General features: G+C 38.8%; 1 protein-coding gene and 1 long non-coding RNA gene across 14 annotated transcripts; one reads left to right on the forward strand and one right to left on the reverse strand.

Moving 5' to 3' along the window:
* Window positions 1–338: 338 nt before the first annotated feature.
* Window positions 339–10950, reverse strand: LOC133713145 (uncharacterized). Of its 13 annotated transcripts, XR_009847824.1 has the most exons (7): window positions 9722–10550; window positions 8510–9504; window positions 6393–6489; window positions 5603–6280; window positions 4310–4513; window positions 1263–1858; window positions 339–874 (listed from the first exon to the last, which is right to left on the reverse strand). It is a non-coding gene; the product is annotated as an uncharacterized LOC133713145 (long non-coding RNA). The 13 variants fall into 13 exon arrangements; XR_009847826.1 differs by lacking the exon at window positions 9722–10550 and having other exon boundaries at window positions 5603–5982; window positions 8510–9710; XR_009847822.1 differs by lacking the exon at window positions 9722–10550 and having other exon boundaries at window positions 8510–9710.
* A 12452-nt stretch (window positions 10951–23402) lies between these two features.
* Window positions 23403–27258, forward strand: LOC133711254 (phosphoglycerate kinase, chloroplastic; the record flags this gene model as incomplete). The annotated part of the gene is made up of 8 exons (XM_062137407.1): window positions 23403–23558; window positions 24078–24151; window positions 24272–24536; window positions 24907–25224; window positions 25448–25606; window positions 26396–26487; window positions 26645–26728; window positions 26918–27258. Coding segments are annotated over 6 exons (984 nt in total), but the record flags the coding sequence as incomplete, so codon positions are not given.
* Between the last annotated feature and the right edge of the window lie 483 nt (window positions 27259–27741).

Below are 27741 nucleotides of genomic sequence, written 5' to 3' on the forward strand. Positions count from 1 at the left end.
TCACTATTAAACTTAAGTCATCGGCAAAGTCACTGACCATGTCAATATCAATCCCTAGCCAAGTCATTGTTAACCTCAAATCACTGGCCATGTCACAGTCATGAACATGTCACTGTCAATCTCTAGCTAAGTCACTGGCCAGTGAAGTCATTTGTCAGGCCAAGTCCCCAGTTAGTAAGGTCACTGGCCAAGTTACTAGTCATGTCACTGATCATTTAAGTGACTGATGTTCTTCTCATTTTCACAATTTTGTACAGAGTATACAAACATGTCGACACATGGGCCGGGGTAAAAGAAAATAGAGGGACGAAAGTGGAGAAGAAGAAAATTGGCCCAGTTCTAGTCACTGGTCATATCATACTGGATTGACCAAGTCACTTGTCACTGGTCATGTCATATTGTATGTCATTGGCCAAGTTTAATGTTAATCACAAGTCAATAGGCAAATTATTGGCCAAGCCACTGTTAATCTCAAGTCACTGGCCAAGTCAATGACTATCAATTAATGTTGTATTGTCTAACTGCCAGACTAAGAACCACTAATAAGAATTTCTCACCTAAAGTTGGACAAATACTACAAGGCATATGTTCTAACGGCTGCATTGCATTCATCATACGTCAAACAAAAAAAATGTACAACCACCAACAAAATTCTAGTGATTTCTCTCTTTATTTCCATCTATAAAAATGTACTTGAGATACAAATGTACTGCTTGACTCCATCCTTGCCTTGAATAGATATAACTACTTTGTTTCTTTTAACCTGGGGTTTTGGAGGTGGGGCTGCCGTGGCATCTGGTGAAGATTGAATGGAACTGAGAAGTTCTTGTCTCACAGACTCCTCCACAGCTCGGACCACATTTTCAGCTGAAACCTGCATTTTCTCATCGGCAAAATTGTAGCAACTTAGAACTTTGCAAGAGTAAGCCAAAACAAGGAAAACAAGATTAAACAACCGGAATAGAGGTTTAATGTTCTGGACCAACAAATTTATCAAAAACAATAGAGGTCAGACGACTAGCTTAGAATGGTAAACTAATAGGGTGATGCACTTGAATAATGCATAATATTCGGTAGTTCGGTACGTTTTAATGGATGTTATTCTTAATCATGCAATACAGACTAAATAGAGATGTGCTGAATATTGTACATTATTCAAATATACCCCATAGAGTGGCAGCATATGATATACGAAGAAAAATTACCATTTGATTTGCTTCCTCATCTAATTACAGAAAGTATAAATACATGCAATAGGATACCTTTAAAACTAATAATACTTTCATCATGTTAGCAATGGCATATGCCTCAGTTTCGGATCCAACGCTCTCCATCTTGTCATTCTGAATTGCATCAACAAATTAATACAGATAGTTAATGCTTCAAATAATGAATAGGATACAGGCAACCTTCAAATTGTATCTCACTCTTCATTAGGTAGATTGAATTAGAATTACTAATAATTCCAAAACTGACCTGTGTTCTAAATGAATTTATGTACAGATATAGGCTTCGAGGGCTTATCTTAATCTCACTTTCAGTTAATCTGCCTTGCATAATATTGCATTGATAAGCTTCTATAATCACATATCCAAAAATAAGACCTATCCCAAGGGCGGCTCAAAGATTGAACAGCAAGGGATAGAAATAGAGAGCCAAATCCACAGAAAGAAGAAACAGACTGCATATATTCCTCTCATCTCATTTGGGTGAACCAGCTCGAATTGAATACAGCTATCATTTTCATCCACCATCAGACAACTAATTTCTAGCAAAAAACTGAATAAAGTGTAGGCTCCATCTAGTTCCTCACCCAAACCCCAAACCATCACTACCAGCTTTCTGGAGTGAATTAGCCCTGTCAATGATTTGCAAAGTTTTGGTTAAAAAGACCTACAAATAAGTATAATGCAACCTTCAGCATGTTTACCATTAAACAACGTAAAGTTTCAAAATGCATTGCAGGGAAAATTCCATGCACCTTTACATATAGCAGCATGACTCATATTTCTATAAGTTACCACATAGATCACATTTGAATCTCGATGAATGTCAAGAAATGTAAGCTAATACCAATTCGAGTCATAATTCATAGATACAGTTGGTGTCCCATCTAGGGTATCATTAATTGTCTTTCACCAAAAATTAGCACCAAAGATTTTCAAGGCCTTGTATTCTGGCAAACTGTGTTACAGAAAGAGACAAGTCTCGCATAGCAATCCCTAATTTAATCACTTAAATGACTTTACTTTAAAAATGCAGAGTAAGAGTCTTCTGCAAAAAGGAAGCCTAAGAATATTCAGGTTTTCTTTTTCTTGCCAAACAGCTAGCCATAGCATGATTTTCATATATGTGTGTGTGTATTATATACACGGAGCCGTTCGAGAGCAGACGTCCGCAATCCAGAAAAAGTGCGGATGTCACTCCTTCGGCCTCAATCAAGCAGCGCCGGCTTGCGGGACGTCAGCCTGTGATCGGTCCTATATATATATATATATATATATATATATATATATATATATATATATATATATATATATATACAGGGCCCTTCCAATAAGGGATCCCTTTTTTTGCTCTTTTATAGGGATAGGCATTAGACAAACTTTTTTATTATATTTCGGCATCTCAACCGTTCATTTTTTAGGTCCTAATGTGTAGATCACTTCCGCAAATTTTCAGCCAAATCGGTGATTGTTAAGGCATCCAAAACTGCAATTTACACGAACGGACCGAATCTGTTGAACCGGAACCATTCGTGTTTATAATGGTAAATTGCAGTTTTGAATGACTTAACGATCATCAAATTGGCTGAAAATTTGCAGAAGTGATCTATACATTAGGACCTAAAAACTGAACGGTTGAGATGTGAAAATATGATAGAAAAGTTGGTCTAACGCCCTATCCCTAGAAAAGACCAAAAAAAAGGGATCCCCCACTAGAAGGGCCCTGTATATATATATATATACAGTGTAGGCCCGCCTTCTTTACAGCTAATTCATCTCTGCAACTTGGGAACCTCTTCAAGCAATCAAGCCTTGGTCCGGCGAATCTCGGCATTCAAAGCAATTACAGATGCCCAGAGGACATATCTCATACACATGCAGTGGCAGAGGCAGTTCAAGACGAGTGGGGGCCACTGCCCCCATTGAGATTATGACACTTGTCTCACAATTATACGATTTGCCCCATCAGCCAGTAATGTTAACAACATACTAGTCTTTCTCCACACATGCTCTGCATGTGCAAGTTATTATTATTTTAAAAAAAAAATTAAAACAAAATATCGGAGTTAGTTATTGCAGAGAAAAGATAATGGGGAGAAAAAGTGGGTTGTGGATACTTTTTTTATTTATTTTTTTAACAAAAATATATTTTGTAAATGTCTTAATTATCCTTCTAATTTAATTAATTCTCAAAGTTTATTAATCTTTTAGGGTCATTTCTGTCAAAATTCTAAATTTTGGCTAACAAACCCTCTTCTCTTAATAATAGTGTGTGTGTGTGTGTGTGTGTGGTGTGTGTGTGTGTGTGTGTGTTCCCACAATCCACAGCCCACAAAACATATGATGACTGGAGTAAATATATCAGCAGGCCCACAAATCACAACACCCACAAAACAACGGACAAAACAAGAAAAAAGGGAGTACAAAGCTTCTTGTGCACCCCATTCGGCATATAACCAACTGATATTGCTGGCTTGCTACGATGACTTCGTTTCTCAAATCCCAGATATCAATATCTCTTTGTTGATCCGTCCAGCATTTATGATAATGAAATTCATATGGAATTTTAGTTATCTATTGTCTGATTGTGACTCAGGTTGATTAATTTGTTTTTTTGTTTTTTTTTTTACTGTTTTTCTTCTCCTCTGTTCTTGTATATTTCCTATTGAGAACAGTGTGAACTAAATTCATGATTTTGTTCTACTGGTAGGATTATGATGTATTGATGTTCTATCATGTATTCATGTTAAATTTTTTGGCCCCCCATACATATATATTTCTCCCTTCGCCACTGTACACGTGGTAGGCATTATAGAAATGGAAGCTGTTAGCGATTCCGAAATCAGAATCTGGATTCCAGATACGTTAAGGAAGTGATAACCCAATGAATTTGATAAGTGGATGCAATGAGGAAAGGAAACTTATCATTTTGAATTATAATTCACAGAAATAAACACAAACAGTAAACATGTTAAGAGCCAAATGTTGCTTAACAATCAACAAAATCCACAACCCAACCCAACAAATTAAATAAATAGAAATCCACAACAAACACAAGTTTCATGGCAAAACCATTAACCAACCTGCTGATCACGAACCTGATGAACAATGCTCACATCCTCCAGTTGTCCACACCCTCATCAGTAACTCTTCATAAACACAGCCACAAATTGAAGAAACAAATTTGAAAATAGGCCAACCTGAAATCTATTAGAGAAGATGCTAGCTACCGAACAAAGAGCGTTGATAATACTTTTCCTGAGCCATGTACACTGACAATGTCGTTCCTACCAAAAATTAAATTGCACAGCAAATTCAGACCCATCAAAAAGCTCAACTGAATCATAAATATATATATATATATATATATATATATATATATATATATATATATAAAAATAAATAAATGGTGGCTTTGAAATCAAACCTCTACGAATTCACGTAAGCTACTAGTGAGGAGATAATCACAAGTTAATCGAAAGATCACATATCAGTAAACTACAATATCAAATCTATATATCAAAGCACACAAGACTGCTAATTCTCATCAAATTTGTCCTCAAATCTTTGAAAATCAAAGTAAACAACTAAGAGAATCTAAAATCTCAAAACCTGAACCCTGAATCAAAAGAAAATGTTGGAAAATTTAATATTAAATTATTAAATTTCCATAATTATGGATGAATAATTTTGTGAAAATGTGTGAAGTTAAATAAATGTAAATGACAATATAATGAGAAGTCATGATTGTTCACAAAAGACAACTTTTAGTGAAAAGTCATTACTCTTCCAAGAGACATCTTACATCTATAAAATACTTATCACACCACATTCTGAAATTATTGAATTCATCTTTCCTCCTCTCCTTTTACATACAAGTCTTTCCTAGTGTCATGAAAACCAATTCAGACTTTTCAAGAGAGAGTTCATACACAATCAAAGTTTCGTTGTTCTTGATGTTTGGAGTGCTATTACCACAAGAAGAAGATCGTTGTATCCTGGGAGACGTTTGCCATTAAAACCCTTTAAGCATTGATGAGGAGGCAATTTCGTCTTAAAGACATAGAACCAAGTTCTAGACTCGACCATATTGGTTAAGATTTTTCTAACTTTTATCGTTTTGCATTGTTTAGATCTATGCATTCTATTTGGTATATAATCTGCATAAATGAATTCTTGATTTTCCTTTTAATATAGCAATTAGACCATATATTTACCAACAGAAAATTCTAACAACTACTTGAGAATTATTTCAAATGACGTAAGCTCTGAGTATTCAAAGCTCGCGAAAACAAAAATTCATCTATTCAAAGCAAACAATGTCGAGATGCATTGACGAAATCTCACTAAAAACACTTATCCAAATCTAGACTTACCAGGATTAAAGACGAAATTCCGGTACCAGTCGTGGATCGGAAAACCGATCGGGATATCTAAGCGCGTGCATGCATGAACAGGGAAAGAGCGATACAGATGAAGTCACAGTCTCATATGCCTCCAATCTCATAGTCTCAATCAACCTCTTTGTAACCAAGGACTGAGTACATGAAGAAGAAGAAGAAGAAGTGACGTGATCAAAGGGAAGAGTGACGAAGACAAAGATCGAGAAAAAGAGAAGAAAGATGTGGATTGAAGCTCCAAAACCATTCAAAACTGAGATTTCAGATCGTCGTAAAGAGATGAAGCGCAATCGGAAGCTGGCGGCGGAGAGAGAAACTCGGAGATAGAATGTCCGATCAAAATCGAATCAAGCTTTCTGATCAAAAGAGACAGAAAATTTGAGCTCTGTGATTTTTTTTTTTGATCAAATAGGAACTTCATTAACAATGAATGAATTACAATGAGTTGTGGAGCAAAAGTCCGCAAGAGCACCAACATGGTTACTATCGCAAGACAATCGACCCAACTAGACTTCACACTGGAAATCCATACTGACAGACTGATGGAGCCAAATAGGCCCCGACTCCAAACAAAGTAACGGTTGACTAACTTTTAAAGCCTCTTTTGCTAAACGGTGAGCAACCTTGTTCCCCTCCCGTTTCACAAAATGGCAACTACAAAAAGAAAAAGACTGAATTAAAGACTTAACTTCATCAATTAAATGACCTTCAAAACTCAAATCTTCCGAATTATCATGTAGGCTATTGATAACTGAGAGTGCATCACCTTCAATTTCAATGTGAGAGAAACCAACATGAGCTGCGAATCGAAGGCCATGCAGTAATGCCAATGCTTCAACTGATCTTGGGGGGAGGTGGCCAACCTGTGGGACAGCAAGGTCAGCAACTGATCTTGAGCTCTGTGATTTTGAATGCATAGTTATAAACGTGTATTAACTTTAAAGGCAGAATCGGAATAAAAAAATTAAAAACTGACCTTTTTTAATATCGCCTCATTATTCATAAGAACAAATTTAATATTACTAACAATTCATTATGGAACTTTTTATCAAGTAGGAAACAATGTGACCTTTTTATCATTTCACACTCTAATATGACATTTTCCATCATTTCTACATTTTTTATTTCTTCAAGCATTTTTTTTTCCTCTCTTTCTCTCGGCAACTCCCTCTGCATACTTCCTGAACATCCCAAATTTCTGGGATCACTCTCACAATCTGCAACTCCCAAACTCACATGATTCAAGAAGAAGGAAACTCAAAATTAATGGGTTTCACAATGGATCTCAACTTGCTTCTCCTAATGGCCATGGTGGCCACCAACACACACACACACACACACACACACACTCTCTCTCTCTCTCTCTCTCTCTCTCTCTCTCTCTCTCTCTCTCTCTCTCTCTCTCTCTCTCTCTCTCTCTCTCTCTCTCTCTCTCTATCTATCTCTCCACCTCTCCTCCACCATCCAATTCCCAAACAAGCTAGCCCTCCCAAAAGCCCAGTCCCTAATCACCTCCTCCACTCCATACGCGTCACCATCAACCACCTCACTCGCAACCACCCACCTACACAAAATGTAAATTCAAAACTTACCTAACATTCACACCTGCAAACATGCTTCAATTTTCTCGCACTCAAACCCATAACCCACGTAATCCATTAATTAGTACGACTAATCTCCCTCCAACAAGAACAAAGACTTCATTGCACCTTGAATAATTGAACTGGACATATTGATTGATGTGACAAATTTCAATTCCAAGCCATAAACCAAAACCAAACCTCCCAATCAACCAATCCATTCATCTAGTTAGCCATCTGGTCTTTGTTGTGAGAACCAGGCGCTATCAAAAATCCAGGTCCAGTTAACTTAGATAACTTTGTCCACTTCAAAAATCGGGTGGGAAAACACCCAATAACACTATCGTTGTAATTAGATATCATAGATCACCGCCCCTAATGTACATGGGATCCCAAGAACTGTGGGATCTCCTTTCTGGGACCTTGTACAATTCACTCCATCATGATCCACTTAAGATCCTCGCTAATTTCACATAATATATTTAATCCCTCACCCACCTGCCCAACAAAAATCTCAAAAAATAGAGACACCAAACCTCCTCTTCTCTTCTGCGACTGTACCAAATCTGACAAGACCCGCCTTGAAATTTCACCCCAAAATCCGTGGTGGCCTGCAAGGCCCAATTGTAAAGAAGGTTTTACCAAAAATTCGGCAGAACCTCCCCTAAAAGTAGGCAACCGAAAACCTGTAAGAACACATTTACACTTCTAACAATCGAACCTTATTCTCTTGGAGCCACCATGCTCCCCAATCCAAACAACTCCACAACCAACAAAACAAAATCATAACTCAAGTACCAATATTCCAACAAAAGATCCTCAAATTAAATTACATCAAATCCTTGGGTAATAAACCCTAAAAAAGAATACTGCAATTTAGATAACATCTCCAAGGTGATCAGAGCCATCTAAACTAAGAAACTAAAATAAAGTTTGGTAGGTTAAACAGATAACCTACAATACGAGATGACTGCAACAGGTACGGATACTATATATGTCTCAACTCCTAAATAGGCGAGATTAAAGTAAAATGCGGACCGTACCCGACCTTCTTTCCATCAGTAACTTTGGTACTTCAACTTAAAAACATGTCAGATTAGTACTTGACGCTCACTCCCCGACCTAACATAAGTACCTGGAACCCATTTGACCGTTACGGCGTTTGTCACATGGAATATATTGAAAGGTATTTTTGTCCATTTGTATTTTAATTAATTTTTTGGGAAAATTGCCCCAACAGTACCTGACCTTTTAGTCATTCTAAGTTTTCGTACCTCAAGTTTGAAAGTTATCAGAATGGTACCTGAACTTTTGACCCCGACCTAATAATAGTACCTCGAGCCGTTAGCTCTGCTACGAAGGCTGTCATCTGACATAATTTTAAGGGTGTTTTCTTCTTTCCCATATTCCTCTTCTCCAAAGCTCTCTTTTTTTTTTTTCTTTTTTTTTTTGGCGATGCAACTAGCCTCTTCTCCAGAGCTTTCTCCGGTGATATAGACCCATTTGAAGGTGGCCAGTTGACCTTTTCATCAGAAGCATTTGATATTGTATCTGGTGACGAAAAGTAACTTGAAGACGATGCAAAGGCTAAAGCTTTTGGTGACAAAGAAATTGGAGAACTTTGATTCAAAAATACCAGAACTTTTGGAGATGCATCTTCGCCGGTCAGTCAAACCACCACCGCCGGTCATCGAATTTCCAAATTTCTCGATAGTCTGCTCTCCACACCCAAGTGATTCCTTCGGGCACCCATAGCTTTCATCTTCCTCTTTGCCAGAAACTACACAACGGCCATCTTCCTCACTGTGCTTCCGTTCTCACATCTGGGCACCCATCGCCAATCAAGCACTCACCTCTCAGTTTTATGGTCTGTAAATGGTGTAGGGAGTCTATTGATTTAGTGTTCTCAAATCCTTTAAGCTTAAAAATAAATCATGGGAACATTTTTTATGGAAGACCTCGGCAACAACCCAGATCGTCACCAGATTCAAACCGAACCCAGAATGACTGCATAGCTTTTCCAACTCTGTTTTCCAAGATGGGTGAGAGATTTTTTTTTTTTTTTTGGTTTCTCCTAGCTGAATCAGAGCGAGCAAAAACTTGTCTTCGCCGGAAATGGATTTGACTGTAAAATCCGGGGTCTCCCTCGGGATGAAGAATATATCATACTCTTCTTTGCTTCCTTCACTCAATTTGCCCTTTCTTTTTGTTGTGCTTGAAAAATCTGATAGTGACCAAAGATAGTGAGAGATGAACTGAATTTCAATAGTGTACTTTATCAATGGTACGGCCTGGTACCTGTGGGAGAGAGAAAAGGTTTAGTATTTCACATTGAGATTAGGAACCTTAATCGACTATGGCACCCATTCAGTTTGGGTGTAAAGAAGAAGAAGAAGAAGGTAAGAAGGTTGTGGGTTTTAAATCAATAGCTTCATCAATCCATGGATGAGGAAGCTGAGATTGTAGAGAGAAGGAGGAGCTTTGAAGAAGAGGAACATGGGAAAAAAGACAATACCCTTGAAATTATGCTAGCTGGCAGCCTCTGTAATGGTACTAACAACTCCAGGTACTATTGTTGGGTTGGGGTCGGAAGCTCAGGTACCATTCTGATAGTTTTCAAACTTGAGGTACGAAAACTTAGAATTGCTAAAAGGTCAGGTACTATTGGGGCCATTTTCCCTAATTTTTTTGGGAAAATTTCACAAACAGTACATCAAGTAAAGGCCACTAATAATTCTTATACATAAAGTTCCAAACCAAGCATTTCGGTACACGAAATCTGAAACTCGACCCACTATCAGTACATGACGTCAATGACGCCGTTAATTTGAGGGGTAATATGGTCTTTTCAGTTTTTTACTCTGAGCACCCGGCTTTCTTTCTCTGGGCACCCAGCTCTCTCTCTCTCTCTCTCACTGTGGGCACCCATCTCTCTTCCTCCCTCCCAATCCCGATCACCTCTGCAATTCCAACCTAATCAATCCACAGCTTTTCACCTCTGCTGAATCAAGAACCACAGCTTTTCACCTCTGCTGAATCAACAACCATTATCATAATCCTAATCCCGGTGTTCAACAACAACTACAACAACAACAACAACAACAACTCTGGGTTCTCACCGCCTCTTCCGGTCCTCCCCAACCAGAACCCGACTTGCTTCGCCACCAAGCCGCCCAAGACCTCGACTGACTAGATCGTAATCCATCTCGCAGCTCATCATCCAAAACCCCAATTCCAATTCCAATTGAATCTTTCTTCTTCATCATCAAAACCAATCAATCACACGCATACCATAAATAAAATGAGAATTACATACTTCGGAGCAACAATTTTCGGCAATTCCAGCTTACCTTACGAACTTGCAAGTGCGAAATCACTGTCTGAGCTCCGGCAATTGACCGATCAGAGAGGAGGCAAAAACACAGATGTGGAAATCGCAGTTATTGCGGAAGAGACAAACAACAACAACCACTAGAGAGAGAGAGAGATGGAGGAGGAGATGGGGAAACTCGATAGAGGAGGAGGAGGAATTTAAATCAAAACCAAGAGGAGGAGGAAGCAGAAGAGAGAGAGAGAGAGAGAGAGAGAGAGATATATATATATATATATATATATATATATATAAATGGAATAAATTACGGCAGAAGGCAAGGGGATTGGATTGGAGGAAGGATCATGTAGGCATCTGTGCCGTGCAAGATCCTCTTAAGCCTTTCTTTGATGCCCCTTTCTGGTTTGGGCATGTGGGTGGAGAGAGAGAGAGAGAGATAGGGAGAGAAGGAGAGAGTCAGAGGAGATCAGGAGAATTTTTTTTTTTTTAACCAAAAAAATGAGCCAGAGTGTGAGAGTACTAAATTAACCTTTGACAAATGCATAATGGCATTAGAGTTAACGGCGTCATTGACGTCGTGTCTACATAGTGGGTCGGGCTCGAGAGTCCGTGTACCAAAATGATCGGTTGGAACATTATGTATAAGAATTATTAGTGGCCTTTACTTAGTGTACTGTTTGCGAAATTTTCCCTAATTTTTTTTTCTCAAGCATTTTTTTTCCTCTCTCTCTCTACAACTCCCTGTCCATACTTCCCGAACATCCCAAATTCCTAGGATCACTCTCACAATCTACAACTCCCAAACTCACATGATTCATGAAGAAGGAAACTCAAAATTAAGGGAAATTTTTCAGAACAGTACATGAGGTATAGGTCACTGAGAATTAAGATTTTTATACTTTACAAAGCAACACAATGGTACATGGGGTTCAAAACCCAACACACTTTTCGTACCTACCGTTAATAACACCGTTAGCCCTTATGTCATTATTCATTTTTTAAAGGGTAATTTAGTATTTTCATACTCTCTCTCTCAACTGGTCTCCTCCAATCTCGCCCAATCGGACACTGGGGATGCTGCCAGCCACATCCATATCTCTAATCAAACTCCCTAACTAGGAGAGCTAAGTTAATTGAAAATGGAAGCCGATAATGCCTACAACGCCGCCTCTTCGTCGATGCTGTGACAACAGCAGCCGGCCCAGCCCAGTCTGCCACTGCAAGTCTCTTCCGGCCTAGTTTATTACAACCTAAACCCAAATCATAATCCTTCACAATCCTCACGAGGCGCAGCATAAGCCCCATGCCAGTCCTGACGAAATGACTGGCCAAATCCACCACCATCATCAACTGTCGCCTCAGGCTGGGCCTCTCGCCGCTCCTCGAGCAATCACCTTCAGCCATCTACCTCTTCACTCCCTCGAAATCCTCATTGTCCGTCAGTTTATCCCATCTCCGGATCCCGAAGCAGTCACTGATGGTGCTCATAGCATTAGACGCAATGTGGAAGTACACGAAGGAGATGGTAAGCGTGAGGGAGGGGTTCTAGTCGAAATTCGCGATGAGGGTGATCAGTTTGGATGTGGATGAAGATTTCAAGGGAGGGAGCATCTACCACCATTCCATTTGATCCATTTTGGGGGGTGAAACAGACAATAAATCAGTAATGTTGAAGGTGGTTGACAGTTTAGAGGAGATGGGTTTTGTGATAGTGGTGGTCATGGTAGCAATGGTGGAGGAGATGGGTTCTGATATACTGGTGGCTGGTGACGATGGTAATGGTGGCGACAGTGGAGGAGATGACTGAAGGGTTGCACACTAGGTGTAGATAGAAGTTTTTGGGTGTTCATAGCAATATTTTTTCATCATCCTTGAAGTGACGAATTTACCCTTAGAAATATGACAGAAAATATACAAACAAATGGAAAATTTGACGACGTGTACTTATGTTGGGTCGGGTTTTAAAGCCCATACACCGTTCTTCGATTTTGTAAAGTATAAAACCCTTAATTCTCAATCGTCCAAACCTCATGTACCGTTCTTAAAAATTATCCCAAAATGTGAAATCGGTCACAACTTGCTTCTCTTAATGGCCATGGTGCCACAAAAACTCTCTCTCTCCCTCTACCTCATGACATCCTGGCTTATTTCACTTAATATATTTAACCCTCACCCACCTACCCAACAAAAATCTCAAAAACTAGCGACACCAAACCTCCTCTTCTTTGCTACGAATGTACAGAATCTGGCAGGACCCGCCCTGAAATTTCATCCTAAAATCTGAGGTGGCCCTGCAGGACCCACTTGTAAAGAAGGTTTTACCAAAAATCCGGAAGAACCTCCCCTAAAAGTAGGCAACCCAAAACCTGTAAGAGCACATTTACACTTATCCTCCCGGAGCCACCCTGCTCCCCAAATCCAAACAACTCCACAACCAACAAAACAAAATCACAACTCAAGTACCAATATTCCAACACAAGATCCTCAAATTAAATTACATCAAATCCTTAGGTAATATACCCTAAAAAAGAATGCTACAATTTAGATAACGTGATCAGAGCAATCTAAGATAAGAAACTGAAATAAAGTTTTGTAGGTTAAACAGATAACCTACAATACTAGATGACTGCAACGGGTACAGATACTATGCCTCAACTCCTAAATATGTCGAACAGCAACACTGCGAACTGGGCATTTGAAACCAAAGGGCCCAGGAGAAAGTATTTAAAAACGTTAGCGTGAGTAGACAAAAATAAATAATTGCAATAAATGAAATAAAGGAAGAATTTATACTTTCCCACATAGTTAAACTTATAAAACTACGATACATACAACATTTAGAAAACATTTTCCACTAGATCAAAAATCTTGTAAAAACAAGCCAGCCCCGCTGGTTTGGTATAAACATAAGGTATGGGGAAGATAATATCACCATACAACAACGAGTCTCCCAGACTCGGGTCGGAGCCTCCCAAGCTCTATCCTCGACTTCGACCCACAAACACAAAGTAAGTGAGGAGGAGCCTCGACTGCAACTCACGTGAGGAGGAGAAATAAAATAAAGCAACCCAAGTATGGTGAAGGTAAGCATTCTAAAACCAGTAAATCAATAAATCCATAGAGCCTTCCCAAAATCTTGCAAATGAAATCACGAGTACGATTCCTAACAGTACTCGAAGAATCTCGAGACAATTCAATTAAATTCGACGACGTGTCCCACACGTCATATATTCTAGAATCGAAAAACAAATAGGCGAAAATATAATAAAATAAGAATAGGCGATATTAAATTAAATGCAGACCGTACCCGATCTTCTTTCCATTAATAACTTTGGTACCTCAACTTTAAAAAATGTCTGATTGGTACTCGAAGTTCACTCCTCGACCCAACATAAGTACCTGGAACCCATTTGGCCATTATGGCATTTTTCATGTGGAATATATTGAAGGGTATTTTTGTCCATTCGTAAAAAAAAATTTCTCATGCATTTTTTTTCCTCTCCCTCTCCATACTTCCCGAACATCCCAAATTCCTGGGATCACTCTCAAAATCTGCAACTCCCAAACTCACATGATTCAAGAAGAAGGAAACTCAAAATTAATGGGTTTCACAATGGGTCTCAACTTGCTTCTCTTAATGGCCATGGTGGCCACCAAAATTCTCTCTCTCCACCTCTCCTCCACCATCCAATTCCCCAAACAAGCCAGCACTCCCAAAAACCCAGTCCCTGATCTCCTCCTCCACTCTATTCGCTTCACCATCAACCACCTCACACGCAACCACCCACCTACACAAAATGTAAATTCAACACTTACCTAACATTCACATTTGTAAACGTGCTTCAATTTTCTTGCACCCAAACCTATAACCCACTTAATCCATTAATTAGTACCACTAATCTCCCTCCAACAAGAACAAAGACTTCATTGCACCTTGAATAATTGAACTGGACATATTGATTGATGTGACAAATTTCAATTCCAAGCCATAAACCAAAACCAAACCTCCCAACCAATCCATTCATCTAGTTAGCCATCTAGTCTTTGTTGTGAGAATTAGGATCTATCAAAAATCCAGGTCCAGCTAACTAAGGAAACTTCGTCCACTTCAAAAATCTAGGAAAACACCCAAGAACACTATCTCTGTGATTAGATATCATAGATCACCACCCAAAATGTACATGGGATCCCAAGAACTATGGGCTCTCCTTTCTGGGACCTTGTACGATTCACTCCATCACGATCCTCATGAGATCCTCACCAATTTCACATAATATATTTAACCCTACACCCACCTACACAACAAAAATCTCAAAAAATAGCGACACCAAACCTCCTCTTCTCTGCTGCAACTGTGCCGAATCTGACAGGACCCGCCCCAAAATTTCACCCCGAAATCCAAGGTGGCCCTGCATGTCCCACTTGTAAAGAAGGTTTTACCGAAAATTCAGTGGAACCTCTCTTAAAGTAGGCAACCCAAAACCTGTAAGAACATATTTACACTTCTAACAATCCAACCTTATTCTCCTGGAGTCACCATGCTGCCCAAATCCAAACAACTCCACAACTAACAAAACAAAATCACAACTCAAGCACCAATATTCCAATAAAAGATCCTCAAATTAAATTACATCAAATCCTTGGGTAATAAACCCTAAAAAAGAATACTACAATTTAAATAACATGCCCAAGGTGATCAGAGCACTCTATGTTAAGAAACTAAAATAAAGTTTGGCAGGTTAAACAGATAACCTACAATACGAGATGACTACAGCAGGTACAGATACTATGCCTCAACTCCTAAATATGCCAAACAGCAACACTGTGAACTGGGCATTTGAAACCAAAGTGCCCAGAGGAAAGTATTTAAAAACGTTAGCGTGAGTGGACAAAAATAAATAATTGCAATAAATGAAATAAGGGAAGAATTTATACTTTCCCACATAGTTTTTTTTTTTTTTTTTTTTAACAAAAGGTATGGGGAAGATAATATCACCATACAACAAGGAGTCTCCCAAACTTGGGTCGGAGCCTCCCAGGCTTTATCCTCGACTTCGACCCACAAACACAAAGTAAGTGAGGAGGAGCCTCGACTGCAACTCATGTGAGGAGGAGAACTAAAATAAAGCAACCCAAGTATGGTGAAGGAATGCATTCGAAAACCAGTAAATGAATAAATCCATAGAGCCTTCCCTAAAATCTCGCAAATGAAATGACGAGTACGATTCCCAACCGTACTCGGAGAATTTCAAGATAATTCAATTAAATTTGATGACGTGTCCACACGTGATATATTCTCAAATCGACAAACAAATAGGCGAGATTAAAGTAAAATAAGAATAGGCCAGATTAAAATAAAATGTGCACCATACCTGACCTTTTTTTCATTAGTAACTTTGGTACCTCAACTTAAAAAAATGTCAGATTGGTACTTGAAGTTTACTCCCCGAGCCAACAGAAGTACCTGGAACCCATTTGGCCGTTACAGCGTTTGTCACTTGGAATATATTGAAGGGTATTTTTTTCCATTTGTATTTTAATTATTTTTTTTTTTCTCAAGCATTTTTTTTCCTCTCCCTCTCCATACTTCCCGAACATCCTAAATTCCTGGGATCACTCTCACAATCCAACTCCCAAACTCACATGATTCAAGAAGAAGGAAACTCAAAATTAATGGGTTTCACAATGGGTCTCAACTTGCTTCTCTTAATGGCCATGGTGGCCACCAAAATTCTCTCTCTCTCCACCTCTCCTCCACCATCCAATTCCTCAAACAAGCCAGCCCTCCCAACAACCCAGTCCCTGATCACCTCCTCTACTCTATACGCTTCACCATCAACCACCTCACTCGCAACCACCCACCTACACAAAATGTAAATTTAAAACTTACCTAACATTCACACTTGCAAACATGATTCAATTTGCTCGCACTCAAACCCATAACCCACTTAATCCATTAATTAGTACGACTAATCTCCCTCCAACAAGAACAAAGACTTCATAGCACCTTGAATAATTGAACTGGACATATTGATTGATGTGACAAATTTCAATTCCAAGCCATAAATCACAACCAAACCTCCCAACCAATCCATTCGTCTAGTTAGCCATCTGGTCTTTGTTGTGAGAACCAGGAGCTATCAAAAATCCAGGTCCAGTTAACTTAGGAAACTTCGTCCACTTCAAAAATCTGGGAAAACACCCAAGAACACTATCTTTGTGATTAGATATCATAGATCACTGCCCCTAATGTACATGGGATCCCAAGAACTGTGGGCTCTCTTTTCTGGGACCTTGTACGATTCACTCCATCACGATCCTCATGAGATCCTCGCTGATTTCACATAATATATTTAACCCCTCACCCACCTACATAACAAAAATCTCAAAAAATAGCGACACCAAACCTCCTCTTCTCTGTTGCGACTGTACCGAATCTGATAGGACCTGCCCCGAAATTTCACCCTGAGATCTGAGGTGGCCCTACGGGGCCCACTTGTAAAGAAGGTTTTACCAAAATTTCAATAGAACCTCCCTTAAAGTAGGCAACCCAAAACCTGTAAGAACACATTTACACTTCTTACAATCCAACCTTATTCGAAATCAAATCATACGCTCAAACTATAATCCAAAACCAAATAATATGATTATTAAATGAAGCACTAATTCGAGAAATAACATGTATCATTATTTAAAACAAAAGTCCACTCACAATATATATACGACTAATCCTTCCGCCGGTCGGAATCCTCCTCAACTGTGGTCTCCTCACGTCCTGTGCAAAATGGCAATAATAAACTAAAAATCAAGGCTCGGAATTTAGAATATAAGTACAATAACTGCAACTTAATCTCCGATCTCGAAAACCTAATTGCTTAAACTTCTCAAATTTGACCCAAACTTCACCACTAACATCAATTCGTTAATTTAAAGGTTTTAGGGCATAACCGAGAGAAATCTGACGGTCAGATACTCATAGATCGATAACCGTAACTTCAAACTTCGAAAACCTATGATCGATATCAAAACAACTCCAATTTTTACGAAAATTATATCAACAAATCCAATACGTTAAATACAACTCAACCATTCAATATAGAAAGGCGGAACCAGCCTTACGCACCCCCCACGCGTCTACAACAGTGGCGGCGCGTGGGCCCCACGCACTTCCGACCAACCCCCGAATTGGGTTACAATACCTATGTCAAATTCTTCCTCTCATTTTTCCAAACAACATTCACAACTACCACAAAGTCCAATTTGAAGCACAGAGACCGGAATTTACCTCAAAAGCAAAAGGGGCGATTTGAAACCCTAATCCTTCGATTCGGCCTTCACACTTCAAATTGGGGTAAGTGGCTTGGAGGGATTGATGTGTGTTCCAAGAGCTCCAAGACTCACTAAGTATTATTGCCAGAGGTGGCCGGAAACTCGAGTTCCGACCAAAACCCGAAAATGGCAACGCTGAGTTCTTCTTCTCCTTGCTGCACCTTCCATGGTTCAAACCAAGCCACCAAACCACCCTAGAATTGAAGAGGACAGTGAGAGCTTTCCAACGGTACCTATGGTGCCAAAATCCGTCGCCGGACGGAGGAGAAATCGCCGGCAGCAAAAATGACAGGGTCGAGGAGAGAGAAAGGTGAACAGGTTAAAAGTGGTAGTTTCCGGAAATAATAAGTTTCCAAAGTAAAATTTTCTATTTATAGTAAAATTTTCTGAAACCGTAACTTTAGTTTTCTGATCATAACTTTCACATACGAACTTCGATTTAAGCATGCCACGTGTCCACGGACTCGGTTTAACGATACCTCTACAACTTTCATGAAAGAAATTTTCTCAAATTGTTATCCCATAAAAAGTCAACTCTTAGGACCCCTAAGTAATTAACTTATATACAATAAAAGGATAAATCGGATATGGGACGTATCAGAATCCATACTTCCCAGAATTCCTAACCGACTCCCCAACTCAACCATCACCCCCTTCCAGACCTTCGAGGGCCACGACCAGCGTATCTCTGACCCATCCTTCTCTGCCGACTCCCGGTTCATGGTCTCCGGGACTTTGAAGACGAGAAACAGGGAGAGTTGGGAGGAAGAAGAAGACTAAGAGAGTTTAAGGAAGAAGAAGAGATTGAGTGAAGGGATGAGAATGTTTGCCACCTGGAAAACTCCATAACGGCAAAATAAGTTCCAGACACTAATGTTGGGTCGGGGAGTGACCTTCAGGTACCAATCTGACTTTTTTTTAAGTTGAGGTACCAAAATTACTAATGGAAAGAAGGTCGGGTACTGTCCACATTTTTTTTCCTAAATAAATAACACATCTTTCAACAAATATTAGTATAAGAAAATTTAAGGGAGAATATCACAAATAGTCACTGAACTTTGGTCTGTTCGATGCTTTGGTTACTGACTTTTAAAAAATATCACTTCAGTCATCATCTTTTACATTGTTTTACACATTACTCACTGTCGTTGAATACTCTGTTAGGGAAAAAATCACAAGCAGTGTCTAAAGTATGACCCACTAATAACTTTCAAACCTCAATTTTCAAAAATATCAAATTGGTACCTAGACTTTTGAGCCCGACGAAACATACAAACCTGGAATCACTTTCGCCGTTAACCCCATTAACTTTTCAAGGGTAGAGTGGTCATTTCACTGTTTATCTTCTCTAAAGCTCTCTCATATCTCTCTACAATCTCAGATTTCTTCTTCTTCTTCTTCTTCATATTCTCAGCACACACTGTTCTTCTTCTTTTTTTGAATCAATCTAACTTGAATATATACACTATATGAGAAAGACAACAGTGAAGCATATAGTACAGGGGAGATCACTTTACAGGTCACTAGCTAGCTGATCGATCGGTAAGGTCCAGAGTCAAAAGAACCCCCATTAAGATGTAGCAATTTTGAACAACGAAACATTCATTATTCCACAGTCATTTGTAAACAAAATTAGAAATTAGATAGCTGAGGAGCATAAAATCCAGCTACTTACTCTTAGCATTAGTAGTAGGCCCAATGAAATTAGGCTTGAGGCCATTAGTAGCTACATGTCCACCAGTCTTGGTCTTCTTAGCAGAACCCAAATTCCCTCCACAACTCAATTTTCGTTTACCATCAGAGCCGCCACGCCTTCCTTTGGACTTGGGCACTTCCTCATCCTCCATTTCCATTAACCTCGTCTTCCTCCTCCTCAACTAGTTCCTTTTCCACACTCTTTCCCCAATCCTCATCGCCGGAATCATCATCATCATTACTGTCTTCCTTGTCCTCATCTGCCTCAAGAGTGGACAAAGGACTTCGGCACAAGCGCTTCAAGGTCTGGACGGTCTCTTGAATCCACTCGAATTTCTCGGTGGCCAAATCCAAAGTTTCTTTGTCGCCAACGTCTTACTGAATGAAGTGCCTACCACTCTCCCTATTAAACAACTTGACACAGCCTTCGTACCGGGCCTTATCACTTGCCCAGTGCACCTTGATCCTCTTGCCGACGACCTCTTGACCGTACGATTTCTTAGGATTGGGATTGGGCTTGAATTAGATAGGCGAAGGAGTGGTGGAGCTAGGGCTGGAACCCAGGCTGGGATTAGATTTAGGGACGGGAGATGGAGTAGAAGTGGCATTTTCACTCCAAAATAGAATTGATTCTCATTTTCATTGAGGTATGAAGAAGAAGAAGAAAAAATTTGAGATTGCAGAAAGATAGGAGAGAGCTTTAGAGAAGATGAACAGTGAAAGGACGACTATATCCTTGAAAAGTTAACAAGGTTAATGGCGAAAGTGATTCCAGATATGTATATTGGGACGGGCTTAAAAGTCTAGGTACCAATTTGATATTTTTGAAATTGAGGTATGAGAGTTATTAGTGGGCCATAGTTCAGACACTGTTTGTGATATCTTCTCACTCTGTTATAATCTTGTAAATAATGCATATTATGAGGATATTTTCGTCTAGTTGAGATTTTTCCTATAAATCATATTAAATTATTAAATGGATGAGGAGAAGTATTAGATCTCGATCACTTCCATCTCTATTCATCGGCTTTGTTGAGAATCCTAGACTTGTTATCAAAGGTGGGGTGATAAGTAATTTGTTGCTTACAGAAAGCTCGCCGAATAATGACTTTAGTTTGGGGAGGCCGGTGGCAGTTCGAAGTGGGTCAAGTAACAAATTTGATGGGAAGTTGACTGTGTTTGCTGGGACTGAAGAAAGAACCATTGATTTTGATATTTGCCTTTTGACTCGAACCCTACAAGCTTTGGCGGAGGATGCATAGTTCACAAGTATATGTGGACGAGGAGAAGAACATGATTTTCATGTTATTAAGGCTAAGTTGTGTTTGTACTGTTCATGTCTTTGATTGGTAGTGATTTGATGGGTTGTGCAGGTTCAATTGAATTCATGGCTGCGTGGTTATTGATGAAACCAAGAATGGTGAAGCCTTGAATAAGATCTCTTCTTCTTCCTCTAGGATAAGATATGATCAACTGAGAATATCTTACTCCGATCCTATCATTATATCAGATACATTTTTGGTGAGTGGTGATCCCACTTCTACATATAAAATTCATACTTCTCCACTCCAGTAATAAACTTAACCAAAAATTATTTTTCTTTGTATGAAATTGAAGGAATTGGTTGGTTTTATTTTTCTTGATCAGTTCTTTTCGCATGACTCAAGAACCTGTCTTTTTTTTTCGAAAGAACTTTTTCTTTTTCTTTTTTTTCATTCTTCTTTTGCTTTATGGGCAGGCGGGCAGCAGTCAAACTGTAGAAAAATATAAGTTCTTGATGAATGACGCATCTTTCAGAAGCCTGTATCCAATTCTTCTGGTCTATTAATGGAGAAGAAGATCAAAGGGAGATATCCGAACATTAGGAAATCCGAATATCCAAACATGGATTAGAATATGAGAAATGGTATTATAAGACCACAATCATCCCGGAGCTTCAAACTCGAGATTCTTGATGTATCGTAATAAAATCTGAAACTCTAAAATAGAAAGAAATCTGAACATTTATTCAAACAAAAAACTAAAAAAGAAAAAACAAAGGAAGAAGTAAATGAACATTTTTTTTGGGTGATTCGACCAAAATACCCTTAACACTAACGATGTGTGACAAAACATTCAACGGCAATGACTAAAGTGAATGACAAAGTTAAGCTTACGTGACTAAAGTGATATATTTGAAAACTCAGTGACCAAAGTATCTAACATGTCATAATTCAATGACCATTTGTGATATTCTTCTGAAAATTTAAGTGTAATATTTCTTGTACTAATGCGAAAATTGAAAGACCCTTAATTCATGTGGAATAAATATTGGGATTTAACACTCTTAGACGTAATGGTGATAGATAAGGTTGAGGTGAGAGACATCAAAACAACTCGAGAAACTGTACATGTCTATTTGTGCGACAAAGATACAGATGTGACCAAGAGCATGATTGATATTATACATTAAATTTGTGACGAATAGTTTACCAAAAAAATAAACTGTTGATTTGGACTTCCAACTGTGGCTAAGAAATTTGTAGTGCTCAATGTGAATACCTTGGAGATTAGTCTTTGTTGATTTCATTATCGTTGATAATACTTGCGTTTTTGTATTGGTTCAGAATTGTCTTACTTGAACAAATTAAACTCTTAGATTCCTTAAACTCCATGTAGTATGGTGCTATTTTATGACGAAATGGGGAATAAGAAAGATGTTAGAGATGGAAGATATCAATTTTGTCAATAACTGAAGGAAAGAGGAAAGTAGTTTAATGTTTGCAAATCCAACTGAAACTGTATATGACAATCATAATCACAATGAAACCTGCTAGGCATTTACAGGCAAATAAGAAACGTACCCGCTGTTATAGCCAATTAGTCACCCTCAAGTATAAGGGGTACAAGTAATAGTATAGGGATTTAAGAAAGGTTGTCGAACCCACGAGGATTGGATTCCTTTCACTAGCTAGGGTGTGAACCCACTACTAGAAATCTGTTCATAGACATCGCATGTTTTAAATCGGTCAGACTTGCACACGATGTAAAAAAGTAATGTAACATCGTTTTACGAAAATACCGATTTAAATGTATATCATTAACATCGGGTCTTAAAATGACCGGTGTTAAAAGTTTTATTTGAAAATTTGCGGGAACCTACTTTTGCAAAACGCGCTAAGTCTTTTAAGTGAAATGAAGAAGCGAGGACTAAAACTCAAAACTTTCACACTTAGAAAAAAAATTGCGCCCGACCCCAAAACTGAAACACAAACCCTAAGCTCAGTGTTCTCAACCCAGACTCGAGCTCCTCCTAAACTAGAGCTCCTCCTCCTCCTCCTGATCACCATCACAATCCTCCCTCCTCCATTCTCAGGCGGAATCTGAAGCGCCGAGATCCCGACCTCCATCTAAAATTGAAGTAACAGCTCTGAATCCAGAGCCCGGCCTCGATCTGAAGAAATTAAAGAGGAATGGTTCTTTCCTCTCAAGCCCCACGGAAGTCGGGGTTGGAGCCCTAAACCCGAACACAGCAACCGAGCTGCACTCAACTGCGCCGTTTCTGACTCTCTCCGTCCCCGACTCTCCGTCTCTGCCTCTCCGGTCTCCCTCTCCGTCTTCTTCTACTCCTCTTCCTCTTCTTCTTCTCTTCTTATCTTCTTCTTTTTAATCTGATTGAATCATGAATCACCCATTTGAAATTGAAATTGAATTCCTTAGAGTAATGAAATTGTATGTATGAATGTATCCTAATAATCTGAATATGTTGGTCTGGCCCAGATTGGAGCTACTTTCATGGCCAGACGGCCAGCAGAATCTAGATGACTAGATCGGGAAAATCGATCACATTGATCTGCTATGATGCTTCAATGGCAAGAGGGTTTTCGTTAGGGTTGATCTCAATGTTCCTTTGGATGACGACTGTAAGATCACCGATGACACTAGAGTCCGAGCAGCTGTCCCCACCATCAAGTACTTGCTCGGAAATGGTGCCAGAGTCATCCTCGCTTCCCACTTGGTATTCCTTCACTCTTTTCACTTTTTTCGATGATCGGATATCTGGGTTTGTTTAGATCTTATGGGTTTAAGTAGTTAGATTTGCATGTGGGTTTGTGATGGATTTGTGGTTTGATCTATGCAGATCAATTGTAGATCCTTATGCCTGGTTACTTGGTTAATATCGATTTTCTGTCATTATATTTGCTTTGGTGCCCATGTACCTCTATGGTTGGTTTATTGTTTTTGAAAGCTATTTTTATAGTATGTTGTGAGATCTTAGGTTAGGTTGGATAGCGGTTTCATAGTTTCATTAATTTTGGATCCTTAAAATAAAGGGAGAGTCTTTAACTGCTTTAGCGTGTTTCTACACTTGTGCTAGTTGCTTAAGCTTCTGTTTAGTTGATTGTAATTGTTTGCCTTTTCTTTTTCTGTGCCTAGATATGATACAGAACACCAGAACTTTCTAACTACTAAGAATAGTAGTAGATGAGATCACTTCTTTTCCCTAGTTATTAATGAAATATGTCTGTGTTTACAGGGACGTCCCAAGGGTGTCACTCCCAAGTACAGTTTGAAGCCTCTTGTGCCAAGACTGTCTGAACTTCTTGGCATTCAGGTAGACATTTATATCCTATTGAAAAATGGGAAAAAGAATAAAAAGCAAAGTAACAGTGATGAATAGGTGGTCATTGAAACACTGACATCTCCTTTTATTTGTATATAATAACTAAAACAAGTCGTGAAGGCTGAAGACTCTATTGGTCCAGAAGTAGAAAAGCTGGCGGCTTCACTTCCTGATGGTGGTGTCCTTCTTCTTGAAAATGTGAGATTTTACAAAGAGGAGGAGAAGAACGATCCTGAGCATGCAAAGAAGCTCGCCTCTGTAGCTGATCTTTTTGTCAATGATGCATTCGGAACTGCACATAGAACCCATGCTTCAACTGAGGGTGTAACAAAATTCTTAAGGCCATCTGTAGCTGGTTTTCTTTTGCAGAAGGTGAGGCTTTATATTCTTTTTTTTGCTGTATCATTGACTTTCAGTTATCTGCAGTGCTTTTTTAAGCCTTCGAGTAATTCTAATTTTGTAGTTTGAAGCCTGAATTATCATTAGCTGAAATGTTGTATTTAAATTAAAGTATGCAACTGGAGTTAGCATGGGCATGGACAGATTGTCACACTTGCAGATGCTTCATACAGTACTATAATTGCTGATATCTGACTAACGTAAAATGTTTTTTTATTTTCTATGTGCTTTTAAATAAAAATGACGAAAGCATTACCTGTTTAATATTATCAACCCTTTGAATGCCACCCCGGCATCAATTTCTGGATTCAACGTTATTCACTTTGTTTTGTTGTTCTTTTAGGAACTCGACTATCTTGTTGGGGCAGTATCAAACCCAAAAAAGCCATTTGCAGCCATTGTTGGTGGTCCGAAGGTCTCATCCAAGATTGGAGTGATCGAGTCACTGTTAGAGAAGGTTGATTACTTAATTCTCGGTGGAGGAATGATCTTCACATTTTACAAGGCACAGGGTATCTCAGTGGGTTCATCTCTGGTGGAAAAGGATAAGCTAGAACTCGCTACATCACTCATTGCAAAGGCCAAGGCAAAGGGAGTGTCTCTTTTGCTACCCACTGATGTCATAATTGCAGACAAATTTGCTCCTGATGCAAACAGCAAGGTTTGTTTTCTTTAGCTAACATTTTACAATTCTGTGCTTTTGATTTGCTCACCTACCATTTAATGCTCTATACCTTGTTGGAAACTAGCTGATTTTGGTTGATTGCATCTAATATTGAGTTTAAATTTAAAAATACACAGTGACAATAGTATTTTGCTATTCTTTTATTAACTTCAGTAGCACTTCATGAGAGAGTAACGAGCAACTGGTTTGGTCCTTGCAGATTGTTCCAGCTTCAAGCATCCCTGATGGGTGGATGGGATTGGATATTGGACCAGACTCTATTAAGACATTCAATGATGCACTTGATACCACTCAAACCATCATTTGGAACGGACCAATGGGAGTGTTTGAGTTTGACAAGTTTGCAGTAGGAACAGAGGTAAGCAGTTGGCATTCATTTCTGTACATAAACATGTTCACTACTTATATAGGTTCTTAGTAACGCCTATTGTCTGGATAGGGGTGACCTGATCAATCTCTTTCTCTACAGACAAGATAGAACTTTAATGTACTTATTTTTATGAAACCAAAGTCTGGGCTGCCAAGTTTCCTGATTAACTTTAGTTTTTTCCTGTTATGTCCAAATTAACATTACCCAAATTACTGAATTACTTCTCGTGTGCATATTGAAGTGTGGATGATGACTTTGAGTTTATACCTCTTGCTTCAGTCAATCTCGACCAGACAATCCAAATAAATGCTTAAAATTACTGTAGTCACAGATGTAACTAGTCCATTTGTATAGCAGTCAATTACAAGGTTGACTAATTTTGATATCCGAAAAAATCATGAGGAACACTTGTTTTTAGTCTAAAAAGTGTTTATTTTATTTTTTATTTTTATTTGTTTGTAATTGTTACTGATGATGCCATTGGATTCCAGATATTAGCTAAAACTTCTACTCCATGATTTTAGTTGAAGTGGTACTGCATTAGATTCATATCTTATGAGTTATCATTTTTACTTCTACGTTTTTCTTTTATTTCTCTTACAGACATGGTTGCTGTGCCTCTTATGTATGCTAGCCATTGCACGAGATGGAGCTAGTGGTGGTATTCGGAGTTGATATGTTCTGTAGTGTCATTAGTAATTAGTGGAACTATGTTGATAGGATGGTGAATGTGATTAATGTGCATTTGGCTTATATATGAATCTGTGCTCGTGTTAGGTACTGTTGTGAAGCGGAAATGAGGGACGCTGTTGCGTGATCTAGCCCAGCCAGGTGATGAAATCCTTGTAGCGAGGGGTGGACAAGGAGGGGTGAGGCATCATGCATCTTAATTGGAGTGGAAATTTTCAGTATTTTCTGTGCAGATTTAGAATTGTTTGAGTATTATCGAGACTATCTTTGCATAATACTGATTTGAATGTTGATGTGCATTTGCATTTGCATTTGGTTCTCTTGGGTTTTGTGCAGATTAGCTTGGTAGAAATGCCAGAGCGTAGCAAGAAAAAGTTGATGGCTGTGACCACTAATGTGATGAGAGATGATAGTGATAAGGTAAAGTGGTCACGCTTTTTCTCACTTGGTATTCCGATGTGAATTATGTGTATTGAGATTCACTGCCTTTTTAGTACCTTTTAAGCTCAGACATGTCGGTATTTCTTTTTGTTGAGTTTAGTAATACCAAAAATCACTGTCATTAGGTTTATGTTGCACTGTGAAACTGACTTTGTCATTCTCTTGCAGGGCCTTGGATTACAAGTTGTGAAATATTTGGCTGCCAAATATGAAGAGCTAGGGTGTGAAGTGAAATGGATGGGCAAGCCTGATAAGGTGATCTAGTCACATTGGTCTGGTTACCGCTGTTAACTTCACTTCATGCGAACCTTTAGCTTAATACATATTTCTCTTGCACTTGACTACCAAGATGAATTTTGAGCAAGGCTAGTTTTTGCTCTGAAGCAAAGTTTGGTGTTGAAATTTTGTAGATTGTTGCTCATATGTTTCTAGGCTAGCTTTTGTAGGTTTTGGGGTTTTCTTTTGTGACATATGTTCAATCATGAATTTGGAAAGAAAATTAATGGAAAGCCCCAATTTTTGGATGATTATGAAATGCATTTCTTTTCCTAGCAGCAGCTAGATGCAAACTTAGCTCATCACACTTGTCAAAATGAAGTGAAGTATATAAAAGCATAACAAAACAGTAATGTCAATGAAAACGAAGTCACTTGAGAGATTAGAAATCAGTATCAAAATGAAAATCAATGTCTTATGATTATTAATGTATTGAGTTGTGTCCGCAGAACCGATGTACTCAAAACCAATGCACATCGATTTTACAAAACAAAAGTGATGTCTACAATGAAACAACACATCGGTTCTAGAAAAAGCAAGCGATGTACAGAAAACCATTGAACATCGTTTTGCTTAAATGAAAACGATGTGCTGTGTTAAATGAAACATCAGTCCTTAAAAAAAAACCGATGATGCCTAAAGATACAGACATCGTTCCTAAGAAAATAATGTGCCAAGCTACATGTAAAAATGCCCACGAACAAACAATACTCATG

The sequence above is a fragment of the Rosa rugosa genome, chromosome 5 (assembly GCF_958449725.1).
Source record: "Rosa rugosa chromosome 5, drRosRugo1.1, whole genome shotgun sequence".
Taxonomy (NCBI): Eukaryota; Viridiplantae; Streptophyta; class Magnoliopsida; order Rosales; family Rosaceae; genus Rosa; species Rosa rugosa.